This window comes from Macaca thibetana, chromosome 7 (assembly GCF_024542745.1).
Source record: "Macaca thibetana thibetana isolate TM-01 chromosome 7, ASM2454274v1, whole genome shotgun sequence".
In the NCBI taxonomy this organism is placed as follows: domain Eukaryota; kingdom Metazoa; phylum Chordata; class Mammalia; order Primates; family Cercopithecidae; genus Macaca; species Macaca thibetana.
This window is the reverse complement of record NC_065584.1, coordinates 44374018-44401657: the sequence shown is the minus strand read 5'-3', so window position 1 is coordinate 44401657 and position 27640 is coordinate 44374018. Positions and strand designations below refer to the sequence as shown.

The following is a 27640-nucleotide window of genomic DNA, read 5'->3' as shown; positions in this document are numbered from 1 at the left end:
AGGCTGGTTGTGAACTCCCAACCTCAGGTGATCTGCCCGCTTCGGCCTCCCAAAGTGCTGGGATTACAGGCGTGAGTCACCACGCCTGGCCCCCATTTTCTCATTAAGAAAGTGCACTCATTATAAATAACTGTAATATGCCAGAATATCACAATCAACCTCATAGTTTTATCTATTCCTGGTCCCCCTAGTTAATTCTTAGCTTTTTTGAGGGTTTGATCTATTTAGTTCAGATAATAATCACAAAATAGTTTTATTACTAAAGTTCACTAAATACAAACCAAATAATTTGAGTAGAAATAAGTTCTTCAATATTTTTTTTTTTGAGACAGAGTCTTGCTCAAATGTCCAAGATGGAGTACAGTGGCGTGATCTTAGCTCACCTCAACCTCCACCTCCCGGGTTCAAGTGACCTTCCCAACTCGGTCTCCCTAGTAGCTGGGACCACAAGCACATGCCACTGGGCCTGGCTAATTTTCATATTTTTAGTAGAGACAGAGTTTCACCATGTTGACCAGGATGGTCTCGAACTCCTGACCTCAGATGATCCGCCTGCCTCAGCCTCCCAAAGTGCTGGGATTACTGGTGTGAGCCACTGTGCCCAGCCAAGTTCTTCAATATTCTTGATGAGATTCTACAAATTTAATCCTGGTTCAACTAGGATAATAATAATGAGTTTTCAGTTGCTCTAAAAGAGAAGATGTTATGCACAATGCACCTTTAATGGTACACCACAGTATTAAAATGTACCCTTGGCCTGTTTTTTAAGTAACATCCTTTAAAGATTTTAAGTTTGGGGCAAGGAGGGTTATTATGAATTTATAATTTGCAACAATTGCTAATATAGTGAATTAAAAGTTGTTTAAACTGTACATGTGGAATAACATATCACATAATTGATATTAATCCCAATATTCTGGGTACAAAATCTGAGCCGCTTGTGAGATTCTCAGGTAAATACTCACTATATTCCATAAATAAGTTGGTTTTCATAAACCACATCCCTGGTAACTTAAAAAAGAAAATCATTGCAATGGTCCCTCTGCCATCAAACCGTTCTCCTCATTGCTCTTTTTTATCAATAAAATGCAAGTGACAGACTAAAAATGAGACAAAGCACCATGGGAACCAGAGAGGTTCAGCAAGACCCTGGGTATGAACACTCGCACACACCTCTGGGTCCTCTGAGGTCCATAGTTTTATGATATACAAAGCTGACACCTGTTTATGGGTGATCAAAGTCAAACCAGAGGCTCAACTACTAAGAGCTCCCTAGAGTTCTATAATCTCCCCAAGTACATCTCTTGGAAAGTAGAACACATTGGACAAGATATAACAAAACTGAAGAATCCTCTAAATGAAACCAATAAAGGCTTTAGTAAGCCATAAGCATGTATTGTAAAGAGTTCCACTGTTTTGTTCTCCCATATGGTCTCAAACATTTCTGGTTAATACCAGACTATTAACCTTCATGTTCTTTTCACTGTTCTTTAAATTGTAATAAACTTGTTGGGTTCTAGTAAGTCCTGGGCCCAAGAGCTAGAAAAATGGTGCCTCATTCCCCCTGCTATTGGAGTGAAGTACAAGATCTGCCCAATTACACTTCAAGTAAGTTCAGAGTGGGAGTGAATCCCAGATAGAAAACTACCTGATGGTCCCTTTAAGTGAACCTAAAATACCAGTTATATGCTGGGCTCTTAACCCTGAGGCAGAACTAAACTATTATTAAAGAAAGGGAGGAAAGCAGGCTTTATCAAAAGGACAGTGTCACAAAGCTTTGTTACTCAGTGGCACAGTAATAAAGACACAGTTAATAAGGGTGCAAAAATGAATATATAAATACAGTCATGTGCCAAATGATAACATTTCGGTCAACACAGACCACATATACCACGGTGGTCCCATAAAATTTTAACAGGGTTGAAAAAGTCCTACTGCCTAGTGATCTGTGTTACAATTGGCTACGGTATTCACCATGGTAACACACTGTACAGGATTGTAGCCTAGGAAGAACAGGCAATACCATACAGCTCAGGTGTGTCACAGTAGGCTATACCATCTAGGTTTGTGTAATTACTATACACTTATGCTGTTCACACAATACAACTGCCGCAGGATGCATTTCTCAGAACATATACTGGTTGTTAAGCAATGCATGACTGTAAACAAAACTGTGCTGCTTAAGATTTGAGGTACAATTAGGCAACTTCAGCAAAGAGCAAGGAAAAAACTCAATAGTTTTATGCACAGCTGACAAAAAAGCTTTAAAAAGTTACCGCTGACGATCTGACTTGTATGTGGCTGTCAGCTCGTCAAACATGGTGCTGTTCATTTCCATAAATGCCTTCAACACATTGTACACCAACGCCACAATAGCCCTGGAAAGCACAGAAGAAAGGGAACGTGTTAGTCAGTCTTATAAAATGGGATACTGAATGAAGAAAGCAAAAGCACAACTTTTGTCTGAATGGTTTCTCGCACCGCACGTTGTCTGTATCCCTTTTTAGTTGGAACAACTGAGAATGACCTACAGTTCACTTCCACATTAAGAGATTTCAAGGCAAGATAATTTTCTGAGGGGTGGTGGAACTTGAAAAAAAAAATCTAATTTTGCCCTTCTAATTTTTTTTTTCTTCTTTGTGATAGAGTTTCGCTCTTGTTGCCCAGGATGGAGTACAATGGCACCATCTTGGCTCATCACAACCTCCGCCTCCTGGGTTCAAGCAATTATCCTGCCTCAGTCTCCCAGGCAGCTCAGATTATAGGCGCGAGCCACTATGCCCAGCTAATTCTGTATTTTTAGTAGAGACGAGGTTTCTCCATGTTGGTCAGGCTGGTCTCGAACTCCCGACCTCAGATGATCTGCCCACCTCGGCCTCTCAAAGTGCTGGGATTATAGGCGTGAGCCACAGTGCCCGGCCTGCCCTTCTAATTATTGGCACCCAGAATAGAGCTGCCTGTGGGCATTTGATAATTTCATTTAATAAAAAGGCAAGTATAATAGTAAAGCAACTTCACCCTAAAATAAGGATCTGTGACAGCACTAACCTTAGACACCTGAATTTGCATAGAATTCTATTTTCTAAATAACACATAATTCATCAAAATCAGAAGCTACTTCCATAGAAACGAATGTTATATATAAATGTGTGTGTGTGTGTGTGTGTGTGTGTATATATATATACACATATAATTCTTATCCACAGAAATGAAATCAAGCCCCCATGTACGTTGGGTGGTTCAACATGAGTTATTTGTCTAGCTGTGATCTGCACCAGTCCTGCTGACCCAAAATATATGCTGATAAGATAACTGGCAAGCTGGGATGGTTGCTATTAGCTATGGGACACTAAACAGCTAAACAGCCAAAATGGTAGCCCATACTTAGGCAATGTGAGGACAAGGTTCTGATGGGCTTGATAGCTTCAGACTAGAGTCTAAATAGCTTTTCCTTTTGCAAAAATATCCGTTGCTTCCGTTTTGCAACAAACATGCTCCTAATATCACTGAAAAAGGCATTGGTAAAAATTAGCCATATATTAAATAAACCATGAGTCTGATGTTTCCAAAACATTTACAAGAAAGTACACTTGCTGTGTAGCTTCTGCCTTGTGCCATTAAAAGGAAAATTTAAGTTCTTTTCTGTTAAGGTTCCAGAATGACCTTCCTCCCAAGGGCAGTGATGGGAAAGCACCAAATATAGTATACTGAGTAGTTACAGACACTTGCTAGAACGTCCTCAAGGGACTATCTGTATAAAGGGACTTAACTGTTACCACCAGCTCCTTATTTTTACAAGTTCTATTAATAAAATTTGGCAAATTTGAAAAATGAGAAATGTGACATATTATAATTACATGCAAAATGTTTAAAGATAAACATATTATTAATATACTGAATTGTATCTACCAATTTTTAAACGCCACATTAAATTTTCCTTCTATTCCACAGAGAAAAATGTAAAGGCATTCAAATTCAGAATGCTTTAACTTTCATCGGGCTGGATGTTAAACTTCTCCTTGATTATTTTAAACTTATTCCTTTCCAAGAGATACATATAGCAACTGAGTTAGCTGTTAAGAAACAGATCACACTAAAACGCAAACCTAGTCAGACCACTTCCCCACTCACAACCCTTCAGTACTTTCTCATCATCTACTTGGTGAAGGTTCACACGAGTCCCACAATCTTTTCTAGCCACATCCTCTAGCACCCTCCCCAAAAGACTTTGTGCCTCAGCCCTCCCAAACTCACAGGTCTCAGAAACTGACAGGTGCTTTTGACATCTTTGTGACTTTTAATATGATGGATGGACCCACCGTCTGAAAGGGCTCTCCCCATGCCATCCACCTGCCAAATTCCTTTCAGATTCAGTCTAAGCATGGCCATGCCGTCAGTATCTACACACCTCTCCTCTCAGCTGCAGTGCCTCCCCAAAAGATCTGCTACCTTCACAGACAGATCAAGAAGACTGTCTAGTAAACAGATATTTTGACTGGTATTTTGTTAAAGTATTTGTTTATTTTCTCCAGTCAGTGAATCCCCAGAAGGTAAGGATTTTATCTTTTCACATACGTCTTCAGCAACAAGGACAACATCTGGCACATAATAAGGCTGAAGGGAAAGAAAGAGAGGAAGGGACGAAGAGAACAGAGGAAAGAAACTGAAAACCTACGGATTCCAATGTTCTTTTGAAATCCTATAAAGGCTGGAAAACATGATGGGAAGGATGACGTTAGAGTTTTCTTCTATCAAACTCATGATGTATTCATTATTCCAATAATAGAGTGCTCTTTCTGCCACCTTTGGGAAAAGAAAAATAAAATGTTAAGAGAAAGAAAAAGACAAAGATAAAACAAAATTATATTTCCAAACAAAAGATTTTTAAAAGGCCATTTTTAAACCATTCCATTAAAATTAAATATTAATCACATGTTATTTTTTTTTTTTTGAGATGGAGTCTCACTAGTGGCGATCTCAGCTCACTGCAACCTCCGCCTCTTGGGTTCAAGCGATTCTCCTGCCTCAGCCTCCCGAGTAGCTGGGACAACAGGCACGCGCCACTAAACCTAGCTAATTTTTGTATTTTTAGTAGAGATGGGATTTCACCATGTTGGCCAGGATGGTCTCGATCTCCTGACCTTGTGATCCGCCCATTCAACCTCCCAAAGTGTTGGGATTACAGGCGTGAGCCACCGTGCCCAGCCCACATTTTAAATGTTTGTGGATTTTAAACGTCTTAGAAAATTCCAAAGTGGGCCAGGCACGGTGGCTCACGCCTATAATCCCAGCACTTTGGGAGGCCGAGGAAGGCAGATCGCTTAAGCACAAGAGTCTGACACCAGCCTGGGCAACATGGGGAGACCTTGCCTCTACAAAAACACAAAAATTAGCCAGGATTAGTGGCATGTGCTTATAGTCCCACCTACTTGGGAGGCTGAGGTGGGAGGATTGCTTGAGCCTAGGAGGCAGAGGTTGCAGTGAGCCAAGATCATACCACTGAACTCCAGCTTGGGTGACAGAGCAAGACCCTGTCTTCCCCTCCTACCCAAAAAAAAAATCCAGAGTGGTTCAAGTGGTTCATCAACTCAGGGATGGAAAAGAAGTCTTCCTGTTTGTTTATATTCTTCTCTAATTCTGCCAGGTCATCTGATTCCACACTTTCCTGACATCACTTTAGCACATCTTACCGGTCCCCTTTCCTGGCTCACGTTTTTCATCACACACACTTAGATCAAACCCAGTGCCCAGCATATAGTTAGCATTCAGTCACAGCTACTGAGGAACACCCACAGTTGTCCATCCCTGTAAAGCAGCCAATATTTACTAAGTGCCTCCTATGGGCAGGCACTGTGCCTACACGGCAAGTAGAATGTATCATCCTTACCACCATCCCAAAAGGAGATACCACTGTGTTCATTTTACAGAAGAGGACACAGAGATTCAGAGAGGCGGAATAATATAGGCAAGGTTACACTGGTAATAAATGGTAAAGACTGGGGCCTCACTTCTAGGGCTTCTTCCAGTGTTTCTGGTCCCTTCCTGTGAAAGCCAGGAGATTTCTGCTCAGTTTCTGGTCTCAGGGACACTGGCTGCACCTACCCTCTCAGATCTCTTAGATCCCTTTTCTCTGCCCACCAAGCTATCAACTGGCTCTAATTTGGTCTGCTGGGCCTGACTGGCTCATCTTGGATTTCATGAATTCAAAGGAACATCTCAAAAACAAAACCTAAAATCTCTAAAAAGGGTAGTTATAGGGGAAAAGGGAAAAAGGGGTGGCTTCTTTCATTTATACAGATTAAGAAGCTGTGTTTTAGAAGAGAACAAAATGGTATAAGATGTATCTACCGGAAGACACTGAGAAATCAGAATTTTTCCATTTATATTATTCAGCTTGGTTCAAAAAAACAAAATAAAACCAAACCCTGGGACTCATTAGGCACTAGACCCTGAGAGTACAAAGAAAACAATCATTACTGCATGTTCACTATATGCCACGTGCTGTGCTAAGTGTCCCACATCTATAATATCTCATTTCCTCACAACCAACAGAGTTGGTGCCATTACTTTTCTATTTTGTGGATGAAGAATCTGAGACTCAGAGAGATAAGCCATTGGCTCAAGGTCACATGGCTAGTAAGTGGCAGATTCCAAAGTCCCTATTCTTAACCTCTTTACTCTGTTATCTGTAAAGAGTTCACACGCTGGTGGGAGAAGGGGCATCTACAAGCCTATCCAAAGTAAACTGTGACACATGCTATATCAGATACATGAATAAAATGTCAGGGGAAGGAGGGGAAAAGAGTAGAATCAATAATCCAGATGACTTGGGAAACAGAAGAGTGGCAGAAATGTAACATAGGTGGGGCTGAGTGTGGTGGCTCACGCCTGTAATCCCAGCACTTTGGGATGCCAAGGTGGGTGGATCATTTGAGGTCAGGAGTTCAAGACCAGTCTGGCCAACATGGCAAAACCCCCATCTCTACTAAAAACATAAAAATTAGCTGCACATGGTGGGGCGCACCTGTGGTCCCAGCTACTCGGGAAGCTGAGGCACAAGAATCGCTTGAACCCGGGAGGCAGATGCTGCAGTGAACTACAACTGCACCACTGCACTCCAGCCTGGGCGACACGGCAAGACTCCATCTCAAAAAAAAAAAAAAAGAAATGTAACATAGGCAAGTGGCATTTAAGCTGGGCTTCGAAGGATGAAGGAAAGGGCATTCCAGGTAGAGGGTATTAAGGAAAGGAAGGCAGAGGCATGGATGAGGACAATGTGTTTGGGAATCATCAAAGCAAATGAGGTAGCTGATGCAGATAAAGCAGGAGGCAAGGAGAGGGAGAAAAAAAGAGTAAGAATGAGGCTGTTCTGAACATTCTAACTGGTTGGAGGAAAATCCTAGGTGCCTCCTTCTTCACTAGCATCCTCCCATGGTCTCTTTGGATGTTCCTCCAGAGTCCAATACTTACCTGCCATTTAACTCTAACAACTTTCTTAATCTCTTATATATCCATTTTAATATGTAAACCCACTAACAGAAGTATGTATCCAGCTCCTTAAAGAGGAAAGGTATTGTTTATGCAAAGTTAAAAATTACTGTGTCTGACAATAGGACAGAGCCACTACTTTCCTGGGATCCATTGTCCTTCTGCACACACAGAGGCAGTGTCACCAGCGTGCAGACCTCAGATCCTAATGACATACCTGAGGCAAACAATGAGAAGTGTCTGGCTACATAGGGCGGCCACTCAATAAATGGATGAACCAGCAAATTCATTAATAAATGTTTATGGATGAACCAGCAAACATTTATTAATGTATTTGTTGGTTTATCCAGTAAACATTTATTAATGAACACTTAAGAAATAAATAAGAGCCTCTTTCCTTTGTTCTCAATTTTACTTCTGCCAAATAATTGAAAATTCTTTTTTCTTTCTGCTACAAATTGAATTGTGTGCCCTTCACAATTCATATGTTGAAGTCCTAACCCCCAACATGACTGTATTTGGACACACGACTTTTAGGAGGTAATTAAGGTTACATGAGCTCATAAGGGTGGGGTCCTAACCAAGTAAGACTGGGGGTCTTATAAGAAGAGGAAGAGAGTGAGACTGCCTCTCTCTGTATGCACACGCCAGGAAAGGCCACATGAGCGCACAGCAAGAAGAGGGCCATCTGCATGCCAGAAAGCAGGATCTCACCAGAAACCAACCATGCTATCATCCTGATCTCAAACTTCTGGCCTCCAGGGCTGTGAGAAAATACATGTTTACGTCGCCAGTCTATGGTGTTATATTATGGCAGCCCAAGCTGACCAAGATATGGCCTCTCTTTTCTAAGCTTCTGGGTATCACTTAGGCCTTTCTGGTGATGCTTTTTTTTTTTTTTTTTTAAGATGGAGTTTCGCTCTTGTTGCCCAGGCTGGAGTACAATGGCTATTCTTGGCTCACTGCAATCTCTGCCTTCCGGTTTCAAGTGATTCTCCTGCCACAGCTTCCTGAGTAGTTGGGATTACAGGCGCCCGCTACCACGCCCAGCTAAATTTTTGTATTTTTAGTAGAGACAGGGTTTCACCATGTTGGCCAGGCTGGTCTCAAACTCCTGACCTCATGATCCACCCGCCTCAGCCTCCCGAAGTGCTGGGATCACAGGCATGAGCCACTGCGCCCGGCTGGTGATGCTCATTTTTAAAAAGATACTTGTTTCCCGGGAGGCGGAGCTTGCAGTGAGCCGAGACCGCACCACTGCACTCCAGCCTGGGCAACAAAGTGAGACTCTGCCTCAAAAAAAAAAAAAAAAGATACTTGTTCCTTGACCTCCATAATACCAAACATCCCACTGAAAAATGAAAAAAACTAAGGCAAACAATCCAGATATGTGAGCACTAAAGGCCCTGGGTGGTATCAAAATATCTATATACCGTTCTGTAATTTTTCCATTTTTATTCAGGCTTGTCACAGTTTCTACCTTCTTTTTTCTTGCTTTGTGGTACAACTGCTGGATTGCCATAAGGTTACTGCTTTAACATATTAACATGTCTTTTGGTCAGAAATCAAAACAGCAGCAGCAGCCAGTGTCTCTAACTATGCAGCATAATGACAGCTTAGGGAAAAAGTCCACCATCAAATGACACCATTAGAGGTCTGGTTCTGTGCTAAGAACCACACTCTGAACAATCTCTTCCAATCAATAGGCAGAGTCTAAGTTTATGAAACGGGCCTTAGGTGAGACAGCCAAAGGATCAAACCTAATGTGTGCTCCCCCAGTTTACCCTTCTTCCCTCCCGTATGGGTTCCACAGCACAGCAGCCCTGGCCCCAAGAAAGAAAAGCGTTGCTCCTGAGTGGCCACGAGGAGGCAGAGCAGTGTCACGGGAAGGTCACTGGCTTTAGCAAGCAGCTACAGCAAAGATCAAAATTTGACTCTACTCTCTATCGACTTGGGACCTACAGTAAATTGCTCTCTGAGCCTTTTTTTTTTTTTTTTTCCATCTAGAAAAGCTTCAGCGGATAATGGGACATTTATAAACAATGTACGTAAAGTATCTAGCATAGTATGGAATATTAGGTTTTCTCCTTTTTCCTCTTAAACATTATTTAGCATTCTCTCTTACACAGTAGAGAAACCCCACCAGCCCACTTATTTAGGAATTATCTGAAATACTTTTGACCATTTTGAGCTTCAGTGTTCATATCTGCATGTCTATAAAAAAACATAATGCCCTCCTTGCAGGGTGTTAGGAGAATTAAAGCTACTGGAGAGAAAGCACCATTACTGTGGCTGTTAGGTATCAAGCGCTCAAGATAAGGTGGCCACTGTTAAAATTATTATCCTGTGAGGAGATAGCAAATAAACAAGAGGTAGCTAGTGTCCATTACATTGCTTTTGAAACAAATAAAATTTAACCAAAATAACTCATGCTCCCTGGCTCATGTCCTCTTTACTACTAACCTGAAAATGGGGGCTAGATACACACTTGGCGATTTGTTTAAACAAAGGTTCTTGGATTTTAACAAATTGTGAAGGTTCAATCACATCCAATATTTCTTCCAGTTCCCCAAGGAACATGACCTGTAAGTACAAGCAAAACACAAGATGTGAGGCATGTCACACAAAAAAATCCGTAAGAACAAGGAGGACTAATAAGAGTTTGGACTACTGTAAGAAAAATTTACACATAACACCAAACATAAATGAACTAGGCATTATCCCATGTTAGAAGATGTTTGTTCCACAAAGAATTCACCACAGGGTACTTGGAAAAATTCTACATACTTGGAAAAAATACTCTTACTTGTTACATATGTTACACAGAACGAGGGACACACACACTGCGCCGGCCCCTGAGAAGCAAAACTGACCCCGTAGCGTTTTCCTCTCTATTACCAGTAACCCAGCTCTCTTTCCACAACACTTTTTTTGTTTTCTTTTTAAACAATGAGAAGGTGGCCCTCCTACATGGAAGAGCAAAAGTTCAAATGTGGTCATTTGCCAAATACTTATAGCCCCTTGCTACATGCTTGATGCTCTAGAACGCACTCATTAATACAACAAAAAGTTCAAGAAACACAAATGAGCAGACTCACCCACATGCAGGTGCCACTTTAAACCCATGAGCACGCACTGACGCATTCTAGACACACACACACGCACATGCACACACACACACGCATGCACGCTTGCTCTCTACGGAGCAGAGTGAATCTTGTGAACTCAGCACCGGGTGCCGCAAGAAACAGAGTTTTTAGATCACAGTATGGAGCCAAATCCACAGTAGAGTCAATTGTTTTAAATATAATGGGAAAATGACAGAGAAATAAAAACCAGTTTATGTATGTAGCTATAAAAAAATAATTACTTTGAAAAAAAATAAAGTGAGCAATCAAAGTATGAAAAATAACAATGCCTTCATATTTTGAAATGTATCTGGGTAGCAATGCACAGTTCAATTTTACCTAACAGATTTTAATTAAATGACTTTCTGAAATTAAAATAGGGTTTGGAGAATTGAAGCTGATTTAAGAAGGAAGGTATTTCTGCTAAAAGTAAAATATAGTAGACCCTTGCCATTTGTTAATATGTAAATGGAATTTCTCCCAAAATTTTAACCAAATATAAAACTAACAGCTGATCTTTTTTTCTGAGCCATTTTCCACATGGTTGCTAACCTGCCAGAAGAGTGGCTGCAGATCTGGTGCTCAGTTAGGCTCACATCCAGCTAAGAAACTCACGCACTACCCTAAAGCAACCTCACAAAGTAGCACCTGCCTGGTGAGTTCTCAGCAAAGGTACAAATGATTGTAGGTCTGAACCCTCCAGGGTAATTTGTGAATGGTTGAAACTAAAGGTCTGTTGTCTATCCTAAGATGACACAGTAAGATCCAGCTATACTATGCTTTAAAGTGAGTATTTGGGCAGGCTGCTCTAGCATCTTTCTACAGTGACAGCAAAACCTTCATATTATGAACGGGGCCACTAGGAAGGGAACATCAACAAAGCTAGACAACTGGACACACGATTGGAGCCTGGCCTGGCCTTACCTGAGGCTGAATAGCACAGTGAATAAAAAGCCAGGGTTCAGGAGTTAAGCAGGCGAGTTAGGGCCTAATCATCTGTACTTACTTAGTGTACTGGGGCAGGCTATTTAACCTAACAGTTTCGAAACTAGTAAAACAAGAGTTTTGACAGCGCTGCCTTATAGTTACAATGAGGTTTAAATGAGATGATGCTGTTTTGTTGTGTTTTGCTTGTTTTGTCTTGTTTTTGAGACACAGTTTCACTCTTATTGCCCAAGCTGGAGTGCAATGGTACGATTTCGGCTCACTGCAACCTCCACCTCCCGGATTCAAGCGATTCTCCTGCCTCAGCCTCCTGGGTAGCTGAGATTACAGGCATGTGCCACCACGCCCGGCTAATTTTGTATTTTTAGTAGAGATGGGGTTTCTCCATGTTGGTCAGGCTGGTCTCGAACTCCCAACCTCAAGTGATCTGCCCACCTCAGCCTCCCAAAGTGCTGGGATTACAGGCGTGAGCCACCATGCTTGGCCCTGATGATGTGGTTTTATACATGCTTAGCCCAATGCTTGGCACTCAGTAAAATACTCAGTAAACTATGAACACTCTCTGACAGTAAACACTTACCTCTTTTTGACTACATGTTTTAGGCCAAAATTTCATTAATCCCCTAATAACCTAAAATGAAAAGGAGAAAAACAAATGGCACTTAATTTTTCATATATATTTCTGGGAAAGGTAATTTTTGTGAAGTTTTTGAAATTATGGAAGAAAGACTTACTGGTTCTGTGAGTGAAGGATCTTTCTCCAGAAACTGTACTATACAATATGCCAGCTGAGTAAAAAATAAAAGGCAAAATTTTAAATTCTATACAGTAAGGGCTCAAAAGATATAATATTAAAACTTCCTAAAAGGTTTCCAGACTGGTTTTAATAACTTCACATTCAATTCATTTTAATTATCATAAAAATAAAATCTATATAAAGCAAAATAAGAAACTACTTTTTCAAGCCAAAGACTAATATTAACATGGCTCCAGGGAATTTTTTTTTAAAAAAAGTATTAGGACATGAAGTATGCAGCTAATGAAAAGCAGAGGTGAGACATCATACTCAGCATATTGTGGAATTATCTCACCTACATACACTTTGAGCTACATCTCAGGGGCTTCCTTTCTCTCTTTGCTAATATCAACAGTACTGAGTTTTACTGTAGTTCCACAAGAGTCCTCTATGGGAAATAAGCACTTAATAAAAAACTTTGCCAATTGCCTGAAATGGCACATGCAAACTAAAGCAGTTTCACGAGGAGATGAAAGACTGTACCTGCCAGTCAGAACCTGGAGAAATGGAAGAATATTTCTACATCTGGTACTAACGCATCTAACTAAGATTGTTTAAATTAATAATCATGAAATATGATATCCCATTTCAAAACCAAAGGCAAGATTTGTAAAAGAGCTTGCAAAGATTCTCGGACAAGAAAACCACTCTTGCAAAAGACCATTCTGATGGTGTTCTAAATTAGAAACATATGGATTAATTTTTCCTCGAAATACAGAATTTCACATTTAAAGAGGAACAGTGCTTAGAAAAATGTGTTACGTTTTTATGCAACCTCAAAACCTTCCCAATGGGGGTAAGAAGGAGTCAGAGTCTAGTCGTATTTAAAATTTTCCTATCCAAAATTTAAAACACTACCCAATAATTTATCTACCCCCAGTGACATACTGACCATGCAAGGCAGTGTTAGCACAAAAATTAGAATGCGGACAAGACAGTGTATGCTTTTTAAAGTGATGAAGGCTTAAAGGGAAAAAAAATGTGAAAATACTGATTGATTTGTTTACTTGTGAGAGTGTTTATGTGTAGAAAGTGATAAAGACATGGTGAGTGACCTAGAACAGGAGGCAAAAAGGGCAACTGATAGACTAATGCAAATAGGATGGAACAAAATATTCAAGAACATTAAAACATGATTACATAGTCCAAAGATCTACATCTGCTAGGCTCCTGTGCATTTTATTATATGTAAGATGTTCAGTATGTTATTGTGTGCACTTGGGCAAGTCATCTAAGTTCTCTGTAAAATAAAATGACCAAACAAGGGCTCCTCCCACTTTAAAAATATTTCCATGATTCTACTGTGCATAGAAAAAAACGCATACATTTTTATTTCCCTCATGGAGTATTTTAAACTTTAATAAGTCTCTTTCCTTTAGGAATGAAGGCTATAGGCCCGGCACGGTGGCTCACACCTGTAATCCCAGCACTTTGGGAGGCCAGGGTGGGCGGATCACGAGGTCAGAAGATGCAGACCATCCTGGCCAACATGGTGAAACCCCGTCTCTACTAAAAATACAAAAATTAGCTAGGCGTGGGGGTGCGCGCCTGTAGTCACAGCTACTCGGGAGGCTGAGGCAGAAGAATCGCTTGAACCAGGGAGGCGGAGGCTGCAGTGAGCTAAGACTGTGCCACTGCACTCCAGCCTGGGCAACAGAGCGAGACTCCATCTCAAAAAAAAAAAAAAAGGCTATATCAATATCAAAAAAACAATGAGTTAGCAAAATTTTTATTTGGCTTCTAAAAGTAGTTGTATAAAATCCTCCTACCTGTGCATGGAAGAGTGATAAGCTCCTGACAGTGTGTAAGGGGATCAATACTTTCACCAGAAACTGTTTGTGTTCTGCCTTAAGAGGTAAAGCAAAGCCATTGATAATACTAGGGAGAAAAAAGAGACACAAATTAGCAATGTTACCACAACAAGTTAAACTGAGACAAACTGTTCTTGTGATATTAGTTAAACTTAATCAGTTTGTTTGTACAAAACAACATAATACCCACCCCAGTGGCATTCAGAATTTCTTTTCTTGTCTTCTTTTTTTAGATAGAGTCTTGCTCTATTGCCCAGGCTGGAGTGCAGTGGCCCAATCTCAGCTCACTGCAACCTTCACCTCTGGGATTCAAGCCATTCCCATGCTCAGCCTCCCGAGTAGCTGGGGTGACAGGCACCCACCACCATGCCTGGCTAATTTTTTTGTATTTTTAGTAGAGACGGGGTTTCACCATGTTGTCCAGACTGGTCTAGAATTCTTAACCGCAGCAAGTGATCTGCCCGCCTCGGCCTCCCAAAGTGCTGGGATAATAGGCGTGAGCCCCCACACCCAGCCAGGATTTCTCAATGACTTCAAGGCATACAATAAGTTGGAAGGAAATTTAAGAGAAGAAAATTTGCTTCTGATCACCCAACAAAGGCTCCTGTGCTCCTAAAATTAGTCAGATGGTTTCCAAAAGTTCTTTATCAAAACCCTTTATTTTCCCTCCCTTTTCCTTCTCCAAATAATGGCCCGCCTTGCTTGCCTCCGCCTTAAATATGACCTTTTCCATTTCCAGGTATCATTCCTTCTCATTCCTGAAACCGCTGCCCAGCCTAGGAAAGTCACTGAGAGAAAGCTGTGTGACTTCACCTTCTTTTTCTCTTCATGTTAGGAGAAAAGATTAAGTAATCACGTTGTCCAGCTACATTATTCTTCCTTGTGTGTAGAAACTTAGACCACAGCTCTTTCCAATTCATTCCACTACTCCAAGCAGCAGCTGTTCAAGGACTATACCCGGATACACAACTCCTTTGAAAATGGCAGTCTTTCCAATTATTATCAACCTGCTTTCAACAGATAAGGCAAAGGACCAGATAGCCTAAAAACTAATGAGAATAAGATGTTTTGGAGTAACTGGCCCGACCATAATTAGATGTATCATCTTTCTAGTAATGAATGAACTGTTAGCTCTTTCAGTCATTCCAGTGGAACTGGCAATGCACAATTGTGGAAGAAGGGAAATGAAATTGTGTCTTGTACAGTCAGTTGGAAAATATGCTAACAGGCACAAATGACAGAGACCCAATGTACATACAGCAAGAGAACTAGGTGAGCATCTCCTGGTGCCACCTGAACCTAATTTTTAAAATAACATTCACCTGAAATTAGCAATTAGAAAAACCGTGCTCACCTTCCTAATATTTCCAGCAGTTCAGCTACACCATTGAAGTGTTCTGTTTCATAAACAAACCTGAGAGAAGAAACAGGAGGAGAAAGGAGGAGAGGAGGAGGAGAAGGGAGGGAGAAAAAGAGGAGGAGGAGGGGAGGACGAGAAGGGGGAGGACGAGGAGAGCGGGGAAGAGAGGAGGAGAGGGAAGAGAAGGGGGAAGAGGGGGAGAAGGAGGAGGAGGAGGAAGAGAGGAGGAGGAGAGGAGGGAAAAGAGGAGGAGAGAGGGGAGACAAGGGATGGGGGAGAGACAGGGGAAGAGAGGAGAGGGAAGACAAGATGGGAAGAGAGGGGGAGAAGAGGAGGGGAAAAGAGAAGGAGAGGGAGGAGGAGGGGGGGAGGAGAGGAGGAGAGGGTGGAAAAGAGGAGGAGCAGAGGGAGAAGGGAGGAGGAGGGGGAAGAGAGGAGGAGAGGGAGGAGAAGAGGAGAAGAGGGAGAGGGAAGAAAAGAAGGGAAGGGGGGAGGAGAAGAGGAGAGGGGTGAAGAGAGGAAGGGGGGGAAGAGACGAAGAGGGGGGAAGATGGGGGAGGGAGAGGTGGGGGGAGAGGTGGGGGAAGAGAGGAGGAGAGGAAGGAAAAGCAGAGGAGAAGGGGGAGGGGCCAGGAGAGGAGGAGATGGTGGAGGAGAGAAGGAGAGGGAGTAAGACAGGAGGAGGAGAGGGGAGAAAAGAGGAGGAGGAGAAGAAAGGAGGAGAGGAGGAGGAGGAGAAGGGGGAGGAGGAAAGCAGGAGAGAGGGAGGAGGAGGGGGAAAGTAGAGGGAGAGGAGGGGTAGAGAAGAAGGAGAGGGAGGGGAGGAGGGGGAGAGGAAGAAGAATAGAGGAGGAAGAGGGTGGGAGGAGAAGATGGGGGAAGAGAGAAGGGGGAAGCGGGTAGAGGGAGAGGAAGGAGAGAGGACAGGAGAATGAAGGAAGGAAGGCAGAAAGGGAAAAAGAGAAGTCAGTATACTGTTTTCAGATATTTGAGATTTACTTAATACTTCCATAAAAACACCAACTTTGCTTCTCTTTATTCCCCCATTACCCTCCACTTACCTTAGAAAAATATTGTTAATCTGTTTTCGGATAAATGCTCTAAGACCAAGAAACTTGCCATAAATTCTGTGTAAGACTGTTTTTAAGTAGTCCCGTTCCCGAGGGTCTTCGCTGTCAAATAGCTCCAGAAGCTGTTGTAAATGAGACATTACAGCTGTCAAAGGCAGTTTCAGAAAAGGATTTAGGAATTCTATTATTTAAAATCCCCTCCTTCTTTCCTCAAAAATGTGTTGAATATTATGTGCCAGGCACAGTGCTAGTTTTTGGGCATATCATGATAAACAAGTCAGACAAGGAGCTTATATTCCACTAAAGAAATACAAATACAAAATAACAACAATAAAAGTAATAATATGAATAATAGCTAATACACATATGGCACTTACTGTGATCATTAGGCAATTTTCCACGCAATCTACATATTAATCCTCCCGATGAGGTAGTTTTGTCCCCCTTTTACAAAAGAGGAAACTGGGGCACATAAGGGTTAAGAAATGTGCCCAAGGCCGGGCGCGGTGGCTCAAGCCTGTAATCCCAGCACTTTGGGAGGCCGAGACGGGCGGATCACGAGGTCAGGAGATCGAGACCATCCTGGCTAACACGGTGAAACCCCGTCTCTACTAAAAAATACAAAAAACTAGCCGGGCGAGGTGGGGCGCCTGTAGTCCCAGCTACTCGGGAGGCTGAGGCAGGAGAATGGCGTAAACCTGGGAGGCGGAGCTTGCAGTGAGCTGAGATTCGGCCACTGCACTCCAGCCCGGGCGACAGAGCAAGACTCCGTCTCAAAAAAAAAAAAAAAAAAAAAAAAGAAATGTGCCCACAGTCTCACAGCTAATAGGTGGTAAAGCTAGAATTTGAATCCCAGCAGTTGAGGCCAAAAGTCCATGATCTCAACCACTTCACTATGCTACCTACTGATATTCCAAATACACAGTTAAAATAAGCTGACTGGGCGTGGTGACTCACGCCTGTTATCCCAGCACCTGGGGAGGCCGAGGCAGGTGGATCACCTGAGGTCAGGAGTTTAAGACCACCCTGGACAACGTGGTGAAAACCTGTCTCTAGTAAAAATACAAAAATTAGCCACGTGTGGTGGTGGGCTCCTGTAATCACAGCTACTCAGAAGGCTGAGGCAGAAGAATCACTTGAACCCAGGAGGCAGAGGTTGCAGTGAGCCGAGATCGCACCATTGCACTCCAGTCTGGGTGACAGAGCGAGACTCAGTCTTTAAAAAAAAAAAAAAAAAAAAAAAAAAAAAGGATAAGCCTTCAGCTCTACTAGAACATCCAGGAAAATGAAAAAATTCTGAATCAAAGCAAGCATCGAAAAGTCTCAATGATATTGGCAACGGTCCTTTTTAGATCCGGACTCTTGTTACGTAGGTGTGCTCACTCTGTAAACAGTCATCGAAGTGAACGTTGATTATTTCCGTACTTATGTTATATGTGAAAAAGTTTTGTTTTTCTTTTTTTTTTTTTTTGAGGCAGAGTCTTGCTCTGTTGCCCAGGCTGGAGTGGTGGCACGATCACAGCTCACTGCAACCTCTACCTCCTGGGTTCAAGCAAGCAATTCTCCTGTCTCAGCCTCCCGAGTAGCTGAGACTACAGGCACCTGCCACCACACCCAGCTAACTTTTTGTATTTTTAGTAGAGATGAGGTTTCGCCATATTGGTCATGCCCAGCCGTGGATAACATGTTTAAGTTCCCAAACATTTGTAATCTAAAGTTAATAACCAAATCCTGATAACATCACATCTATGTGCTCAAAATGAAGTCCACGCAACTAGTCCAAAAGAGGTAACAAGCTAAAGTTTCAGCCAAATGCCAGTGGGCACAACAGATTCAACTCAATCTCTATCAAAAATTCCAGCTGCTTTGTTTTTGTATCATTGACAAGCTGATACTAAAATTAATATGGAAATGCAAGAGAGCCAGAAGAGCCAAAATACTCGAGGGAAACAAAACTTGAAAGATTCACACTTCTCTATTTCAAAACTTAGTCCAAATACAGTAATCAAGACAGTGTGGTACTGGCATAAAGACAGACATACAGATTAATGGAATAGAATTGAGAGCCCCAAAATAAGCCCTCACATTTATGGTCAACTGATTTTCAACAAGAATGCCAAGTCATTTCAATGGGGAAAGAATAGCATTTTCAACAAATGGTGCTGGAACAACAGCATATCCACATGCAAAAGAGTAAGTTGAACTTCTACCTCACAACATACATTCAGATTAACTCAAAATGAAATCAACCTAAAATTAAGAGCTAAATTATAAAAAAAAAAAAGAATAAATCTTCATAACCCTAGATTAGGTGGTATTTCTTAGATATGACCCAAACCATAAGCAACAAACAAACAAATTAGACTTCCCCCAAATTGAAACCATTCATGCTTCAAAGGACACCATCAACAAAGTGAAAAGAGAATGCACACACTGGGAGAAGATACAGCTGACCCTGTGCAAGTTCACTTGCATGCAAATTTTCTTCCACTCTTGGCTGGGCGTGGTGGTTCACCCCTGTAATCCCAGCACTTTGGGAGGCTGAGGCAGGTTGTTCACTTGAGGTCAGGAGTTTGAGACCAGCCTGGCCAACATGGTGAAATCCCATCTCTACTAAAAGTACAAAAATTAGCTGGGTATCGTGATGGGTGCCTGTAATCCTAGCAACTCAGGAGGCTGAGGCAGGAGAACTGCTTGAACTTGGGAGGCAGATGTTGCAGTGAGCCGAGACTGCACCACTGAACTCCAGCCTGGGAGAGAGAGCAAGACTCGGTCTCAATTTTTAAAAAAAAATTTTTTTTTCTTCCACTCTTGCTACCCTGAGACAGCAAGACCAACCCTTCCTCTTCCTCCCAACCTCCTCAGCCTATGCAACGTGAAGACCACAAGGATGAAGATCTTTATGATGACCTACCTCCCATTAATGAACAGAAAATGTGTTTTCTTTTCTTGATAATTTTCTTAACATTTTCTTTTCTCTAGCTTGCTTTATTGTAAGAACACAGTATATAATACAGATAGCATACAAAATATGTGTTATTCAACTGTTTATGTTATCAGTAAGGCTTCCTGTCAACAGCAGGCTATTTGTAGTTAAGTTTCTGGAAAGTCAAGTTTACATATACTTTTCAACTGCTCAGGGGTTCACTGCCCCTAATATCTGCACTGTTCAAGGTCAACTGTATTTATAAACCATATATCTGATAAGGGACTAGTATCCACAATATATAAAGAACTTTTAGGTCAGGCATGGTGGCTCACGCCTACAATCTCAGCACTTTGGGAGGCAGAGGCGGGTGGATCGCTTGTGCCCAGCAGTTTGAGACCGGTCTTGGCAACATGGCAAAATCCTGTCTCTACAAAGAAATTCAAAAATTAGCCAGGCTTGGTGGCACATGCCTGTAGTTCCAGGTATTTGGGAGGCTCAAGTGGGAGGATATCACCTGAGCCTCAGGAGATCAAGACTGCACTGAGCCGTGATCGTGCCACTGCACTTCAGTCTGAGCAGCAGAGAGAGAAACTCTGTCTCAAAAACAACAACAAAAAAAAAAACAAGAAAAAATAATTTTAAAAGCTCAACAATAAGAAGAAAACCCAGTTTAAAAATGGACAAAGGATTTTATTTAACAGCTAAATCGCAAAGGAAGTATACAAATTTTGGTCAATAAACACATGAAAAGTGCTCTATTTTATTGATCATTACAGAAAAGCAAACCCTGGCTCACACCTGTAATCCCAGCACTTTGGGAGCTGAGGGGGTAGATCACGAGGTGATGGTTTGAGATCAGCCTGGCCAACACGCTGAAATCCCATCTCCACTAAAAACACAAAAATTAGCCAGGCGTGCTGGCACACGCCTGTATTCCCAGCTACTCAGGAGGCTGAGGCAGAAGAATTGCTTGAACCTGAGGTAGAGTTTGCAGTGAGCCGAGATCGCACCGCTGTACTCCAGCCTAGGCGACAGAGCAAGACTCCACCTCGGAAACAAAAAAAAGAAAACCCAACAAGGAGATACTCAATGGAAGGCTATAATGAAAAAGAGGGATAATAAAAAGTGTTGGCGAGAATATGGAGAAACTGGAACCCTCATCATTGTTGGTAAGAATGTAAAATGGTGCAGCTATTTTGGAAAACAGTTTGGCAGTTCCTCAATCTCCCACAGAGTTACCATATGACTAAGCAATTCCACTTTCATGTATATATCCAACAGAACCGAAAACACATGTCCACACAAAAACGTGTACACAAATGTTCATGGGAGCAAAATTCATAATAGCTAAAAAGTGAAACAACCCAAATATCTGTCAGCTAATAAACAAAATGTGATGCCAGGGAATATTATTCAGCCATAAAAAGGAACAAAGTACTGATACATGTTACAACATGAATGAATCTTTCAAACATCATGCTAAGTAAAAGAAACCAGACACAGAAGGCCATACAATGTATGATTCCATGTATGTGAAATAACCAGAATAGGCAAATCCACAGTGGCAGAAAACAGAATGGGGAGTGGCTACTAATAGGTCTGGATTTTTTTTTGAGACAGAGTGTTGCTCTGTCACTAGGCTGGAGTGCAATGGCGCTATCTCAGCTCACCGCAACCTCCACCTCCCAGGTTCAAGAGATTCTCCTGCTTCAGCCTCCCATGGGTCTGAATTTCTTCGGGGGATGATGAAAACATCCCGCAATGATACTGTGGTGATGGTTGCATGACTCGGTAAATATACTAAAAACCACTAAATTGGAAACTTTAAAATGGCGAATTTTATGGTGTATGAATTACAACACAATAAATCTGCTACCTTTACAAAAAGTCAGTGTGCAAGTTCCTCTGGCTGAAGAACAAACTTGGAAATCGGTTTGAATGTTACTGAGTTGTTTTTTTTTTTACATTCATCATCATGGAAATGAAGCAAAATTCAGTTCTAGTGTCTTTACAGCAAAACATTTCAAGAGCACATAGCACACAAATTAAAGCAGACTACCATCGTCATCAAAAAGACTATCAAGACATATGTAAGTTTGACCTCAGGTGATTAAGACATGAGGTTGAGACTGACAGCAGAATTAAAACTTCATGGTCAATAATCGAATGTGCTTTTGTTTGGTTTTTTACTTTAAATAAAAGACAGAGTTATGGACAAAAAAAAAGGCCCCTCAAACATGGCAGGAAACACAAACTAAAGGATGGTCTTCAAAAATAGGTAGACAGACAGGACACAATTTTTAGCTACACAATGCCATCCACCATCCATCTATCATTCATTCATTCATTCATTCATTCATTTTAAAAATGAGTATTTCAAGTAAACATTTATGATGTGCTTATTAAGGGCCAGCCAGTGGGCAAGCTGTCAGGGATACAATGATAAGCAAGACAGATACAGTCTTTGCTTTCTCAGAGCCTATTCTAATGGGGAATACAAACAATTAAATAAACAGCATGTTAAGTAGTTCAGGATGTTGTATAAATACACAGCAGACACATCTACTGTATTTGGAAGAAGTGGAGTGATCAGGGAAGGCTTCTAAAGGAAGAGACATCCAGGCCGACCCATGAAGAAATGAGGAGTTAGAAGTGGGATAAGAGTGCTCCTCGAATTGCACGGACCCGGGAGGCAGAGCTTACAGTGAGCTGAGATCTGGCCACTGCACTCCAGCCTGGGCGACAGAGCCAGACTCCGTCTCAAAAAAAAAAAAAAAAAAAAAAAAAAAGAGTGCTCCTCACAGGTTCAATAGTACATGCTTTTACTAGCAGCCTATCCAAACAGAAGATGTTGTGAACTACCGCTCTCTGCCCATTCAGCAATACAATAACTACATACGTACTGAGTTCTTTCTATGTGCCAGCGATGGTCCTCATTGCTGGACATACACATTGTAGAACAATTGTGGAGCCCATCAGGGGAGGCAATGGGCAAGTTAACTCATTTCCACAGGAAAACATTCTATCTAGGAAAGAAAGGCATGTAGCTCCAGCTAGCAAAAAAAAAAAAAAAAAAAAAAAAAAAAAGGCCCCATATAGACCCAATATCTCTTTATCTATAATAAAGTTCCAAATGACATAAGCTCTCTAATCCACCCATCCAGTCCACCCATCGACCCAATCCCATTCCAAGGCTAACAGAAATAATTAACCTTATAAGTTTTATTTTTTAAATTTGGTTTCTACTTTTAAGTGTTTCAAAAGGCTTTAATGAATAACTTATAACCAACATAAGAGGAGGTTTGAGGGTGTGTAATATTAGCAAAACTTGAATCAACTTTCCTTGCATACTCTTAATCTTGAGTTTAATGAATACATAATAATTAAGCAAGAAATGTTTAACTGATGTTTTCATTAGGCTCTCAAACAAAATGCATTGCCGGGTGCCTAACTTTAGATATTTACAAAGCCACAAATATTAAATGTATCATGTTCTATGAGAAAGATGAACTACAGTATTAAACTATTTTTCTGCTTCTCTGTAGAACATGCTTTTGACGATTTTATGATGCATGAGACAGAAATATAATAGTGCACAGGCCAAAAAAAGGGGGAGTAGGATGAGCTCTGATTTCCAAAACAAAATAATATGAGTGTGCTTAGTCATATCTATAGTCCCAATCACTTCCACACAAAAAAAGAAATATACGCCCACACCTGTAAATGCCTAAGTGGACTGTGCCATCCATAATATAACAGGCAGCTTGTAGTCAAAGAAAAGAAGTTAAGAAGCTGGAGCATTTCCAAGGTGATTACAGAGGAAAGACAGACTTGTCAACACACTAACTCCAAGTTTACAGAAACCAGCCTTCTTGAAGCTCACAAATAGGGATAAACTACATAGTGATTTAGCCAAATAACCTTTCTTTGAACTCATAAATCTACAATGAAATGAGAAGAGTGAAATGAAAAAGGGCTGTAAGGGTCTTCTAGCTAGGCAGGGGAATTGAACCTCTCTCCTCCTGAATCCTCCCTAAAATGACAGTGAAAGAATAAGAATAGAAGAAAGCCTTGGCATAGAGAGGACTGGAGAGAAAATTTGGACTTATTTGTAGACTTCTCAAAGATGGAAGTGGATGACAAGAGGTAACTATCTTAGGTTTCCTCTTTCTCCAGTCTGCTAAGTGTTTTTCCATTCTGCAAGCAGGGAAGGAAGCCAACAAGAAGCAGGCCAGTTCACTCCACAGAACCCTTAAAAGGCTTAGAAACTAAAGGCACCAGATATATTTGATGGTAAGGGTGTGAGAAATAGCTAAAAACAGGAGGACTGGTTGAAAGTCTGTAGAAGACCCCCCAGATCCCATGTAGTGTACTGATGATTTACAATGTAAGTCTGGAGAGAATGAGTAAGTATCTAGTCTTGGAGACATCATACACGTTAAGTAAATCACTTGTTGGAAATAATGGGATGAAATAAAACTCTGCATACCTAAAAGGGACATATTTGCCAGCTTTCTTCCCTGACCAGGCTCCCAGTGCTATGTAAGTCAGAAGATCAGAAAGTCCCTTTTGGAAGAAACTGACAGCCTCAAGAGGAAAGACCTACAGATATGCTAACAGCTGAGGGTTTCCTAATGAAATGGCAAGGTCCTTGACCAGTTATCCCATTCAAAGTCACCAGTTGCCATGTGTCACCATGCAAATATAAACACACATGTGCACACTGTAACATACACAAGTTCTAAGCAACTTTTCGGTAGACTAACATGTAATTATGGCTATGAAGTCAAAGATCACCAGATATTTTAACATAAAAGACCACAACAAACAATTATAAGGAACTCAGAGGAAACAAGCACAATGCTAGGAGTACCAAAAAAATTGCAAAAAGGAAACTATAACATCCTCAAAGATAAACAAATATGCTGGATTCTTGAAATAAAACAAGAGTGCTGTTATTCAGGTAAATATTCAGGACATTTTTTAAAAGCTTTCAGAAGTTCAACATATAACAAAAATTTTAGCAGAAGCAATAGAACATTAAAATGAGCAAATCTACCCCTGAACATACAACCAAAAAACAGAGATAATATATAGAAGAAGATTTTAAAAACCAGGAGATCCAATACATAATAGCAATCTAGAAAGACATGGAGACAGAAAAATAGAAAATGAACAGAAGGAAATTATCTGGGGAATAATTCAATTCAATTTCCAGGAAAAAAAAAAAAGTCATGAATGTCAATACAGATATGGCCCATTAAGTGTTCTGCACAATAAATGAACAAAGACCCACACCAAAGCACATCACTTTCTGGACATGGGGACAAAGAGAATATCTCAAAGAAGTTACAAAGAAGACACGTCATTATAAAGGATAAGGCATTCAGTTGGTGCAGGGCTTTTTAATACCAACACTAGAGGCTGGAAAACAATGGATCAATTACTTAAAACATCTGGGAAAGTTCCAAATTTACACCTAGCCAAAACGTCAATCAAGTAGGTAGGCAGGCTGGGCACAGTGGCTCACACCTATAATCCCAGCACTTTGGAAGACAAAGGCGGGCTGATCACTTGAGGTCAGAAATTTGAGATCAGCCTAGGCTAACGTGGTGAAACCCCATCTCTACTAAAAATACAAAAATTAGCCTGGCGTGATGGCATGCTCCTGTAATCCCAGCAGCTGGAAGTTGCAGTGAGCCAAGATCGTGCCACTACACTCCAGCCCGGGCAACAAAGCAAGAGTCTGTCTCCAAAAAAAAAAAAAAAAAAAAAGTAGGCAGAATAAAGACATTTTCAGACAAGTGATCTCAGAACATTTACATCCCATTCATGCTTTTTTAGGAAGAATCTAGAAGGTATGTTCCACCAAATAAGAAGTTAAACAAGTAAGGACACAGTGTAGAAGGGCAGCAAAGGGAAGTGCTGGGATGACTGTGTGGGTGGCCCAGAGCAAGCAACCACTGCCAATAAGAGCAGGATGACCAGGGCTCCAGGAATAAGGTCTCCAAGGGAAAAAAAAAAAGGAACTGATAGACTACTTGATATGTGGGTCATACTGAGAAGGGCTGTATGGTACTCTCAGAGAATTAAGGTATACACTAGTATACCTTAATACTAGTGATGAATACACAGGAAAGCAAGTAAAAAATAAGGCAACTATTTTCCAGGGCTAAAATTTAAAAAAAAGCTCTACAAGAAAAGAAATGTAATTATGTGCCTTGTAATGAACAACATGTATACAATAGTACTCATTCTATCATCTGATTCATTCAAATTTTGTGATATAACATTGGATGTAGAGAGGGAGTTATAGTGGGAGATACATAATGGCTTACAGTAGGAAGTCGACAGACATAAATAAAATCTAAAATGACAAGTTAAGAAATAGCAGTATAAGCATGCTGTTTAGAAAGATGGAAATAAATATATAGAAACAACTGGAAGACTTAAATGTGGTTACCTCCAGGAAACAGGACTCTGGTTTGGAGAAAGATGAGGCAAGAGATTTGCCATTTTTCATTAAAAACCATATAAACATATTTGAATTTTAAAAGTAGGCATTATCAAAACTATTTTTAAAAGTCATTAAGAGCAAAAGATTTCGAGCAAAAAAAACCCAGATCCTCTCTGCTACAATAAATAATTACCCTGCCCTACTCCATGTAAAGTAAGATTTTAGAGAACATCAGAAATCTTCAAGTAGATAACCGATAAAATTGGTATTCTAAATGTTTTCGTCCAAAGTGCCACAGAGCACTCAAATCAGATGTCCACATTTCTGGCTTTGTTTGCAACTTTCTCCTACTATCTGAAAACTACCTTCCTCATACTTTCACCTTGGCCAAATACAGAGAAAACAGCCCAGAACAAAGAAGGCAGAGCCAAAGGTAGTCTGACTCCAATGAATCAGATCGACTCAAGGGATGCACTGTATGAAATGAAGCAACCTATGGGGCAACCACTGAGAAAGGACAATGGGGACAAGGGATCAAATGGTTGCGATCACCAGCTTCTGGCAATTCTGACTCCAAGACTCCTATGGAAATTCAATATAAAACTTTCGAAAGTATAAGGCGTACAAATATGAATAACTCCACCAAGTCACATGCTTTTATTTTCCTCCATTTAATTTCAGGCATTCTTTCCACAAACCAAAGAAGTTCACTTTTTTCCCCTTGAGCATTCTATCTATTTCAAGACAACCTTATGAGTTAAGTTTTTAAGACAACCAGTTTGGTCAGCAATTCAAGAAAGAGCTATTGTGCTAAATAATGATGCACTTAGTGGGAAGCAGGCAGGGACTAGCTACATAATTTGTGGGGCAAAATGAACATACAGTGGTCCTTGCTCAAAAAGTATCAGGAGTTTCAAGACAGCAAGAGCAGAGCACTAAACCAAGCACAGGGCCCTTCCAAGCACAGGGCCCAGTGTAACCGCACAAATTACACAACCAGGAAGCTGGCTCTGAATGCAGGAGTCAGAGCAATAAAGCCCTTTTTACAAGATTTTTGAGTTACACACTGGACAGGACAGGATGAGGTGATCTGCTGTTAACTGGTAATTGGTAACGGCTATCTCATAAAATTCCAGGTAGAAATAAATGCTCTAAACTCTTATTTGCTACAGGCTGTAGGAGGGAAATGTAAACATTTTGACACATTCAAGGAACTCGGTCGGAAAATACAAACTCATTTGTATTGGAGCTGAGATTCAAGGCCTCGTGGAATTTATTTCAGTCTAGAACTAAAAATTTTTTAACAGGTTGGTTTATCTCATGTCCAATTTGTGTTGAGTTTTTAAAAACACAATAACAAAAGGTCACTTTTAAGGACAGGCTGAATGATTTGCATGATTTGCATAATTTACATGATAATTACAGCACCTTTCAGCTAAATATAACAGCAAATGTGAAGTACAAATTACTAAATAGCAATCTCCAGCAGTACATATGTTTACGGGGATACTTGAATAGTATGTCTCTTAGCAACCACTGACTGTTTCAGATTTGCAGAGTAGTTGAAAGCAATCTTTAGAAATATGTTGCTAAACTCTTGCCACAATAATCCACCCAATGAAATAATACAAGGTTTGACAATTCATTTGGGTCTAA

General features: G+C 40.9%; 1 protein-coding gene across 7 annotated transcripts in view; it reads right to left on the bottom strand.

The window, feature by feature from the left end:
- PPP2R5E (protein phosphatase 2 regulatory subunit B'epsilon) overlaps window positions 1–27640 on the bottom strand; it is a 174884-nt gene that overhangs the window by 8544 nt on the left and 138700 nt on the right. For 5 of the 7 annotated variants that reach the window (XM_050799230.1, XM_050799229.1, XM_050799234.1 and 2 more), the window contains 8 exons: window positions 16590–16720; window positions 15523–15582; window positions 14127–14235; window positions 12296–12349; window positions 12142–12192; window positions 9952–10071; window positions 4676–4803; window positions 2277–2378 (listed from right to left, as the gene is read on the bottom strand). In XM_050799230.1, the coding sequence (XP_050655187.1) occupies window positions 2277–2378; window positions 4676–4803; window positions 9952–10071; window positions 12142–12192; window positions 12296–12349; window positions 14127–14235; window positions 15523–15582; window positions 16590–16720 (755 nt within the window). The remainder of the gene's footprint in view (window positions 1–2276; window positions 2379–4675; window positions 4804–9951; window positions 10072–12141; window positions 12193–12295; window positions 12350–14126; window positions 14236–15522; window positions 15583–16589; window positions 16721–27640) is intronic. The other 2 variants (XM_050799236.1, XM_050799232.1) reach the window with 1 other exon arrangement.